General features: G+C 40.3%; 2 protein-coding genes across 2 annotated transcripts in view; one reads left to right on the top strand and one right to left on the bottom strand.

The window, feature by feature from the left end:
• Window positions 1–1,598: 1,598 nt before the first annotated feature.
• Window positions 1,599–5,136, top strand: LOC119411743 (E3 ubiquitin-protein ligase TRAIP; the record flags this gene model as incomplete). The annotated part of the gene is given in 8 exon segments (XM_037678669.1): window positions 1,599–1,686; window positions 1,765–1,854; window positions 1,928–2,016; window positions 2,112–2,267; window positions 2,372–2,408; window positions 2,498–2,602; window positions 2,686–2,736; window positions 4,975–5,136. Coding segments are annotated over 8 exon segments (715 nt in total), but the record flags the coding sequence as incomplete, so codon positions are not given.
• A 3,533-nt stretch (window positions 5,137–8,669) lies between these two features.
• The window catches only part of LOC119411742 (metabotropic glutamate receptor 6-like), a 24,177-nt gene continuing 22,282 nt past the window's right edge, over window positions 8,670–10,564 (bottom strand). Inside the window, 1 exon segment of the mRNA XM_037678668.1 lies at window positions 8,670–8,921. Coding sequence (XP_037534596.1) covers window positions 8,682–8,921 — 240 coding nt within the window. The 3' untranslated portion in view covers window positions 8,670–8,681.

The following is a 10,564-nucleotide window of genomic DNA, read 5'->3' as shown; positions in this document are numbered from 1 at the left end:
GGCCAGTTTACAGAATACGTTCTAATGGATTTTAGAAAGACTTGTTTTATAAAGCATGCTAACCATGCTACAATGAAAAAGGTCTTCTAGATCAGTGTTTTTCAAAGTGGAGGGCCGCAGCCCCCTGGGGGGGTCACCAGGGGGCTCTGGGGAGACCTCTGAAAGCTGGAGAGAAGAAGATATATATTTAAAAAAACAGCAATAATAATAATAATAATTACCTGTCATTTCCAGATAAACACGCTTGAGAGAGAGAGAGAGGTTAGATTTGATTTTGTTTTGTTCTTCTGGTCAACAGTTTGTTGAAAAGTTGTTTTTTTCAGTGAGAATATAATACAGTGTTTAAAACATGTTGGTTAACATTTTTATGCTCAGCAGCTGTAATAATTAATAGAATATAGTGAATAATAGTTAAAACGTTCTAAAAGTTTATGTTTCTTTACATATTTTGTAGCATTGTTGTTTGTGGGTTTGTGAGGGGGGGCTCAGCCAGAAGCAAATGCTGTTTGGGGCCGTAGCATGGAAAAGTTTGGGATCCTCTGGTCTAGATTATCTGTCATAAATTAAATTTATTTTCCAATTCTTTATGCGGCCCTTTGGTTGCTTTAAATGTCTTGATGTGGCACTTTGGGAAAAAAAAATGTTGCCCACCTCTGTTCTAAACAGTTAAGTTTGTAAAATTAATTAAAAAATGTTTTCTTCTTTCGGCTGCGCTCTTCTTCAGGGGTCGGCACAGCGAACTAACTCACAGGACAACTTCAAAATGATTTTTATGCCAGATGTTCTTCCTGACACAACCACAGACCACCGAGCTACCACAGCCCTCTGTGTGGAGCAGAGAGCTGACATCATGGGCGCCTGGGGGAGCAGCTGGTGGGGGTTACGGGTCTTGCTCACGGGCCCAGAGCAGCCTTTGTTGTAAATGATAAAGGTCCATCACTCCTAAAGTTAACTAACAACAACAATGATGATGATGTTTAACTAAAGTTAGATAACACATTATTTATATTTATATATAATAGTTATATTAAAGTAAAATAACTTAAATATCTTCCATCCATCCATTGTCTTTTACCCGCTTCTTCCATTTTGGGTCACGGGGTCGCCGGTGCCATGTCCAGCGGTCGCTGTGCACGGGGCGGGGTACACCCTGGACAGGTCTCCGGTCCATCACAGGGACACATAGAGACAAACAACCATTCACTCTCTCACTCACACCTAGGGACAATTTAGAGTTACCAATCAGTCTAACATGCATGTTTTTGGTCTGTGGGAGGAAACCGCATACACGGAGAGAACATGCAAACTCCACCCAGAAAGGTCCTCGGATCAAGATTTGAACCAGGGACCTGCTTGCTGAGAGGCAGCAGCTCCAGTTGCGCCACCGTGCTGCCCTTTAATATCTTATGAAATCTTAAAGTGCTGCTAAAATGACTCATGCCTGTTGTACGTAGCTGCTCACATTCTGTTTACACCAACAGATCCATCGACTGGTGCAGAACAACACTAAACCATTAAAAGGATGAATGATTCTTTTATTTTTATTGTTTCATTTAAAGTTTCAATCATCATATTTATGAGCGCTCCTCTGTTCACAGAGAGTATGATAATCTCAAAGGCAGCCTCAAGTCTTCCAATGAGCTGTGTGAGAAGCTGAAGAGAGAAGTGCTGTCCTGTAACAACAAGGTATCTTCATCTCAGCTCGTCACCTCCCCAGCAGGTTCACGTCTCAAGTGTTGGATAAAGACGAGTGTGTTGGTTTAGTTGCAGAAAGCTGCATGTGAGGTGAATCGAACCGAAGAGGACATGAAGTCTTTGCAGAAAGACCTGACCAGTGCTGACAAAGAGATCTCAGTAAGAGCACGTTGATCAACTCGTGCACTTCTTGATTCAATAAATGCAGAGTTTTACCCATGTTTGTCCACAGAGTCTCAAGAAAAAGGTGGAGTTTCTTCAGAAGACTCTGAGCACGCCAACGCGCACAAACGAAGCCCTCAGTCGTCTCGTCTTTGAAAGGTGTGTCCTCCCGTCTCGTTAGCTACATCCATGTTGGTTTTTGATGCAGCGTTCCTGAAAACAGTGGGTTATTTACTCGTGGCTTTTCTCTGCAGCCCGGCTCCGGTGGAACTGAAGCCGCCGCGCCTCCACCAGCCTGCAGGTAACGACGACATTGATCTCAACATGACGTATGACATCACAACTCCAGACAACACGACCCAGAGACCAACGCAGATCCCATCGAAGAAGCTGCGTCGTGACTCCCCTGTGTACGTTTTAGTACTCCGTATGAAAATATGGGTTTTATTTTACGCCTAAAAGCTTTTTGTAAGCAACAATTCCATGGAAATTAATTTTTGTTTTGTTTTTTTAGAACGAAACATAGTGAGAAGTGTCCACCTGTGAGCAGGGTATGTTTGTAATCGTCTCTCAGCAAAATGCATTTTATTTGTTTGGTGAACGTCAACACTGAGTTTTTGTTTGTGCGTTTCCACACCAGCCTCAAGATGAAGATCCAGTCCTGAGTCCGTTCCTGAGGAACTCGCTTCTCTTCAGAAAGAAGACTTTTGGCAGCATGTTGGACCCTCAGAGGAAGTCTGGACTCGTACGTACAACACAATAACACAAACATCTGCTTTGAAGTTCTGTAATAACATGCTTTTGTTTGTTTGTTTGTTTGTTTTTCAGGTTCGAAGTGGTTTTGATGGATTTGGAGGAAGAACTAAATTCATCCAACCTGTATCCTTTTTTCCAGGTCACTGAGAGCATCTTGTGTTACTTTTATATTTAAGCTTCAAACCTAAAGGGATTGGAGGAAGGAGGTTTTTCATATTGTATTTTTTTCTTCTTGACTCTAATTTGTACTTGAAATCCTGTGAAATTTAAAATGCCTGTTAGATTAAATCATTTTGAGCTGGATCCTGCCGGAACAGGATCTGGGAACACTCTTATTTTGACAGGGTGTGTTCCGGTAACTGTTTTCTTGGATCTGGTAACTCTCAGGCCTGGTAATAATAAAATTATGAACAAATCTGACCGCCTTGAACAAATAAAACCTATAGTGGATATGTAAACTGAAAATAATTACATAAACACTCATTTTCAGCTTCTTAATATCTCATCAGACCTGTCGCTGCGCATTTCCGCTTCTACTCTTAAAAAAAATCTCCGCTCCTAAAAGTTCAAAGTCATTAAAAAAACACAAAAATTTAATTAAAGTTTTGCACTACGCATAAGTTCCTATGCTTTTGTGAACAATCTGATGTGTGAATCACTGCAGGAGTTAACTGAACTGCAAAAAAAGAGACGATCTCGACTCATAAAACTTTTTGTCACGCAGTCAGAATATTTGAGGCGATGTTGGAGCGACCAGGACACTTTTATGAATTGATCAGGAGGATTGAGAGCAACTCTTTTCTAAGCCAATGCTGACAAAAACTTAGAGCAGCGCTTGTTGTCTCATGGTGCAGAGCAGGGAGGAGGATGAGGAGGCGCACCTGACCGCGGTGTGGGGTATACTAAACTAGCAAGGTAAGACATGATCCTGCACTTAATACACTTGTAAATCACACATGAAGTGTTTAAAAGTAAATTATAAATATGAACTGGCTTCAGTGATGAGTTTAGCCTCGTTTTGGGGGTGCTAAATTTTAACTTGGCACCTCTGAAAAATGAAACCATTAGGATTTTGTAAGGAAACTCAAACCTTAGATTCACCAAAATATTGAATAAATGGCGATAGTCTTAATCGGACCAGTAAAATCTATTACTTTTTTTGCACAAGTCGCGCCACCTGTCAATCGGTCCAGTAGGCACGTCAGCAACTGACCAATCAGTGGCCTCAATTTGGCCCTTACCTGCAGAGCTGCAGCTGTGCAGTCACAGATTTAATAACAAAATTTACATGTTTTGTTTCATGTTAATCTACTGTAATAAACCTTTGTAAAATACACCAGAATGCAGGAAATGGCATCTACTTTATTCAAAATTATCTGGGGGAGGACCACACAAACCCCCCCCCACCCCACCCCACCCAATGAAGCCCTGGGTGCACCCCTTCTCTCAGTGTTGGTAATTAAAGCCAACAGATCCTGAGAGCTGCCATGTTGAATCTTTGGAAGTAGTCTGAAGTCCCACCTACTCCACCACACACAACTGCTGTTTTCAAAGCATGAAACAAAAAAATCAGCATTTAAACACAAAGCAGGAAGTTAAAATCTAGGACTCAACAAGAGTGAACCACTAAAAGAAACTTCCTATTTTTAGTTGTTGTTTTTTTTCTAAGGATAATGATGTATTGAGCTACTTAGAGGGAGCAGGACTTCAGACTTGTCCTGGAACCAGCCTATGAGGACTCTGGTCCCATTCCAGCTTCAACTTCTGGGTTCACGTCAGAGCTCTGGATATATACAGTCTGTCAAAACAATTTACTAAAACACATAAGATACTGTTATTATTCATAACTAGCACTGAACCCCACTTCAGCATTGCCAGAATATTCATTTAATTTGGCCCAGCAGGAAAGTTTCACTTGTTGAATAAAGCAATACAAGTATAAAAACTTTATCGTGGTGAACTTTAGTTTATTCATTGAAACATTTTATGGTTAAAACATCAGATACAGGGTATGTAAAAGAAGAAACATGTTGTGGGTGGATCTTTGTATGATGAGGCATTTGTACCCTGAAGCATAGTTTTTTTTAGCTTATCATTCAACAAAAGTTTTGAAAGTTAAATTTAGATTAATATTTTTAGTCCCACTTTATTGTTCAGTCACTAAACCTGCAGGCAGGATTTCATTTTTGTGTTATCAGCTAAAAGTTACAGCAGCTTCTAATGTTAAAATATGCCCTAACATTATTTATTTTTTAACTTTTTTATCTTTGATAATATGTATTTAATAAATTGAGGTCCATCAGTGAATGTTGAAATCAGCGGTATTATCTGGACTGCATCATTCCTTAACCCGTCCCTCAGTCTCCTTTATCTGAGATTCGGCCCCTGATCAAAACTAAAAGGAAGAAGGTGACCCGGCCGCCCTCCAAGTGTCTGACTCTGGATGGCTTCCTGGAGTGAACGTCGGAGGTGGCGGTTCCTCGTGTGAAGGAACGTAGCGATGCTGCTGTTTCACACAACCAGCCCGGCAGTGGTCCTGCAACTCAGTACAGAACAGAACCTTCTGCTTCCTCTTTATTTAAAACAGCACTGCTGATGAAATCCTGTCTTTTTTATTTTTTCTTCTTTTTAAGCTGCGCCTGTGAGTCTGATGTCCGTGCGTTTATGTGTTGACGTGAACAGATCTGAGTTCTGAGCAGTTTCTTGTGTTTCTCTGCGTGCGAGTAGCCAAGTGCTTTATTAGCAAACATTTCAGCTGATTTCCTTTACATTTTGTCATAAATATATTTATAGACATCCCCAGATGAGCCTATATTTTAACGTCGCAGGTGTTTTTAATTTTAGTTGACATGACAGTTGAAATTCATTTAAAATAAACAATTTTTTATTAAAGGTTTGTTGTGGAGTTGATACATTTACAGTACTTTTTTTTAAAGGTGTCATTGAGCTGTTCTCCTGCAGGGGGCAGTACAAACATAGATATGGCTGCCTTAATGACAAACTGCAGGAACAAAGGTAAAACACTGAAAGGGATGCACCAGTACAGAAAACCCTTAATATAGTGATTAAAATGGTCAAACCTGAGCTGTACATTGCAGTCGAGTAGCCGCTAATATTGCACGAATGAAAAGTGTTTTTTATTGCAGTTTTAATTATTTTAACAGGACTTGTATCACTAAGCTGAGTGCAGGCTGTGAGCTTCACTGTTTTAGGTTCCTGTGCATGTTACTGTACCACCTGAACCTTTCCACAGAATGCTTTATATTTTGTCTAACAATATGGGGAAATGCCAAACATTGTTTTGCACTATAGAGACGTCGAAGGTACCAGGTGGAGGAGAAATATCCTGTTCACGATCACTTGTTTCCTGTTTGTGCCCCTAAATTGTATTTCCACAACCAGGAACCACCTTGTGTCGTCATCAGTTGGAACGACAACCCCGCTTCTGAAAAAGCTGAGAGATAAAATTTAAATGTGAAAGAATGCAGAGATTTGGAAAATCTCAAACAGATATTTCATTAACAAAACCAAAACATTGTAAATATAAGTGTGAAGCGTCTTTCTTTTTTTTTTTTTTTTAAAGAACCATCTGTAAATCTCAGAACTGAGGAGACCAGTTTTTGGAGAGACGTCCCGTTCTTGTCTGATGGAGGATTCTAGCTGTCCCAACAGTCCTGAGTCTTGACTAGGTTTTTTGTTTCATGGTGAATCAAATGTTTCAGTTAGTGACAGTTCTGGACTGCAGGCAGGTCTGTGCAGCACCTGGACTATGCTGTTTTAACGGGTACAGCATACAGCATCGTCTTGCTGAAATGTGCAAGGCCTTCCCTTAAAAACAGACATCTAGATGAAAGCACATCTTAAACCTGGACACAATGGTGTTTTTCCAGATGTGTTAGCTGCCCATGACACAGGTGCTAATGTCTCTTCCCCCACCCCCACCCCATACATTGAGAGAGGTGGGGTTTAAAACAGGGCTGATGGTTCCTTTTTATTAAAACAACATAGTTTCTAAAAAAAATATTGATTTTTGGCTCATCTGACCACAGAACAGTGTTCCTCTTCGCCTCAGTCCATTTTAAAAGTGCTTTGGTCCAGATAAGGTGGCAGTGTTTCCAGATGTTGTTCACATGTGGCATCATCTTTGCATGAGAGAGCTTTAAGCAGCATTTGTGGATGGCATGGTAAACTGTGTTACAGTAAGTGTTGCTGAGCCCATGCAGTGATGTCCAGAACAGAACCAGAACTGTTTAAAATGCAGTGGCTCCTGAGAGCCAGAACATCGCATCCAATGTTGACTTTCACTCTTGACCTTTGAGTAGGCCTGTCACAATAACAAATTTTGCTGGGCAATTAATTGTCTCAGAAATTATTGCAATAAACGATAATATTGTTTGAAATTTGACAAGAATTAGTAATTATTATTAATTAATAATTGTTCATTATAATTTTAATTATTATTAATTATTGTCAAATTTAAGAAGAAATGTTGGTTAATTTGTTGAGTGTGGTACCTTTTCTTCGACCACCAGATGGCAGTATAAGACTGAACCGAAGGATGGATAGTGAGGGAGCGAGCAGCGTGTCTCTAAGAAAAATGGGAGGGAGGCCCCTTGACGTGACATGGGCTGTCTCTCTTCGGTTCTCAAAATGGCTGACGCTCTGCGTGGTTTGAGCTTTTTAGCATAGCATTTTTCACAAAAATCAGTAAATAAGTTCTCAGCTTCTTTTTGCAGAGAAAAACAACTTTTTACACGAAGGCACGGGTTTCACGGGTTTGAATTCTGTAGCTTCAACAAGACGGGGTTTTTTTCCCCTGAGGTTGGCCTGTTAGCTTAGCTTGTAGCTTAGCTTCTTAGCTTAGCTTCTTTTCACGATCTAAAAATGTGATTTTGGACGGTTACTGTAAATAAAGAGAAATGGAGGGGTCAGTGAAAGCACCGGAGTTGAGCTTTTTGTCATCCAGTGTCTTCAGTAGAAAGAGAGACACAAAGAAATGTTAAAGCCAATAAAAGAAAACGAGGTCGATAATTTTAATTTAACATGTGATTAATTGATTTATTGTTTATCGTGACAGGCCTATCTTTGAGTTCTGAGATTTCTCCAGCTTCTTAATTTTTTAGAAGATTTGTTTATGGAATTTTACCGGTAATCTTTCAAATGTTCTGTTGAACATTATTCTAAAAATGTTCCACTTTTAAACAGTTATTGAGCAGACAGATGATCCTCTGCCCGTCTTTATTTAATCTTCGATCCTCTTACTGAACGTTTGCCAAATAATCTTTAGCTAAATGTTCCTCAGTTATCGTAATACGTTTACTGGCCCTTGCCCAAACCTTTTAAGATGTATTGCTGCCATCAATTTCAAAAATACGTTCTTTTTTCTAAATAAAATGTATAACTACTTTGATCAAACATTTGATATATATATATATATACTATGTTCTACTGTAAATAAAATCTATGTTTGTGAGATTTGCAAATAATTGTGTTCACTTAAATTTTACACAACATCCTAGGTTTTTTTTCTAAATTCAGATTGTCAGGACTCTGAGGCATCAGTGTCTCTAGATATCGACAGATTTGTGGTTCACCCTTTCCTGTACATGTTGGTACATTATAAAATCTACATTATTCCAGTGCAATGAGAAGAAAAAGTATTTTTTATGAACAATATTTCAAAACATTCATGTGTGCAAATAACATATAATCCATGCAGTGCTTTAGGATCCAGTGGTCAGTACTGTTTCATCAGTCCGAAAGGATTTCACAGTATGTAACATCCTCCTGAAGGGCAAAGTTCACCATTTTAACATCACCTAAAAAGGACAGATAAAACTAGCAACACTTCTCTGTTGACTTGAGGTGGATGTAAATGATACAAAAAAAGGAAAAGGTAGATTTTTTTTTTATTGTTCGAAATGGTTCAGTCAGTTTTTGTGCTTCAAAGCAGATTGATTAGATTTAAATGAGTGTGAAAAGTAGCATCATCCACCACTGTACACGCTGGTATTTCGATTGTAATTTAAGATTTGAAACCGAAAAGTCAAATGCTGATTTCTCTCGTGTCACTTGGACCTGTCCAGCTCCACCTTGGACTCCCCGTTCTGTCGCTCGCTGTACTTCTGGGACAGGCGCGTGGACACGGTGGCCGCCTGCACCACAGCTTTGAAGCTGCGCTTTCTCTTCTGGACGTTCTGCTCCGGGTGGAAGATGATGACGTAGACCTTGGGGATGTAGAGCATGCCCAGGGACACAGTGGCACTCAGGCTCATGGAGACGGTCAGAGTGGTGGTTTGGATGAACATCTGCAACAGAAACCCAGAAAAAAATTCAGCAGCTGAATCCTGCAAATTTCAGCCTGCGTGGATCTATATGGCTGTCACATTTTTTATATCTCAGAGCTCAGAAGGCAGTGGTTTCCTCCCAGGTTAATGATTTATGCTCTGGCGCATGTAGTCAAGAAAAGAAGCTCTATTTATGGGTTCTGAACGCATCTTTCCTCAGATTTCTTTCCTTTGTTCAACATCCAGCGATAATTATCAGAAGATGCCTCTCCAGAAACCCTTCAGCAATAATTTGTGAAGTCATTGATGAAAAGTGTCCATGCAATAAATACATAAAGTCCCGTCCACCATAAATAAGACATATTTATGTCATGAATAAGTTACAGACTGCTCTGAAGCTGGGGGTATACCACTATCCTCAGCAAGAGAACATCTTGGTACATCACAGACTGGATTTATTTTATTTTGTCATTATCGTGCTCCAGCTAAGCCGAAAAGGCGATAATGCTTTTTCCGTGTCAGTGTATGTTGACTTGTCTGTAGCGTTAACAAAATATCTTATAAACCAGAGGAAAGATTTTCATTAAACTCTCAGAAAGTAATTGGTTCTACATCTGAATCACTGTTGAAGTCAGTCCAGTTTAAAACGGCCCACACGGCTGATCAACATTTGCCAACACAAAAATGGTCTCAACTCAGTTGGTTTAACAGATGCTGAGCTAAAATTGGTGCGGTAGTAGCTGAAAGTTATCCTGAACATGTACTCTAAGGGCTTACACATTTTAAAGGTGGTCTCTAAGGTTTGGCCAAAACAGCTACAGCTTCATCCCTTCATGCAATGATCTCAATTTAAAACGGACATGAAGGCAGTGGGTGACATGCTTCCCTTCAACAAATGTTAGACCTTTAATCTTAAACATGTTTTTATTATTTCTTGTCAGTGACCTCTCGTTTCTAAAAAAAGAGACCTTAGTGATTCGGGAGCTAAGTGTGTGTACATCCACGGCCCAAGGCGAGCAGAGAAACTGACTCAGAAACATTGAGCGGTGCTTCCAGATTTGCTGACCGTGGACAGGCAGGCAGAGGAGCTTCTCCTGCACATGATGGACAGATAACAACCTCCAAGTTCATGAGTTGGACCAAAGTTACCGTCTATATTTAGCTCTTTTTCTGAGCAATGACTAACCGAAAGGGATGACCCATCTGGTCTGCAAAAGAGCGCCCATCACCCTCAGCTCATCTGACCTGTTTTCTTCCTCCGTCTCATCTTTTGTTAATTCACTCCACATTTCAATTTGGAAGAGGTGAAAAGACTTTAAAAGCACCCTCAGGCTTTAATTATTTCAGCTTGGCTGATTTGTAATGTTCCAGTGATGGACTTGCATCCTGTCCAGGGTGTCGTCCGCCTCTTGCACAGTGACTGCTGGAGATAGGAACCAACTCCTCATGGCCCGGAAAGAAGAAGCAGGTGAAGAAAATGAATGAATGGATGGATGAACGGATGGATGGATATGTGGATGGAGGGATGGACAGATGGATGGATGGATGGATGGATGGATGGATGGATGGATGGATGGATGATGGATGGGTGGGTGGATGGATGGATAGGTGGGTGGATGAGTGGATAGGTGGATGGATGGATGATGTTGGATAGATGGATGGAT

The sequence above is a fragment of the Nematolebias whitei genome, chromosome 7, assembly GCF_014905685.2.
Source record: "Nematolebias whitei isolate Nwh7 chromosome 7, NemWhi1, whole genome shotgun sequence".
Classification (NCBI taxonomy): domain Eukaryota; kingdom Metazoa; phylum Chordata; class Actinopteri; order Cyprinodontiformes; family Rivulidae; genus Nematolebias; species Nematolebias whitei.
Note: the sequence above shows the minus strand (reverse complement) of the source record. Positions and strands in the feature narration are given on the sequence as shown.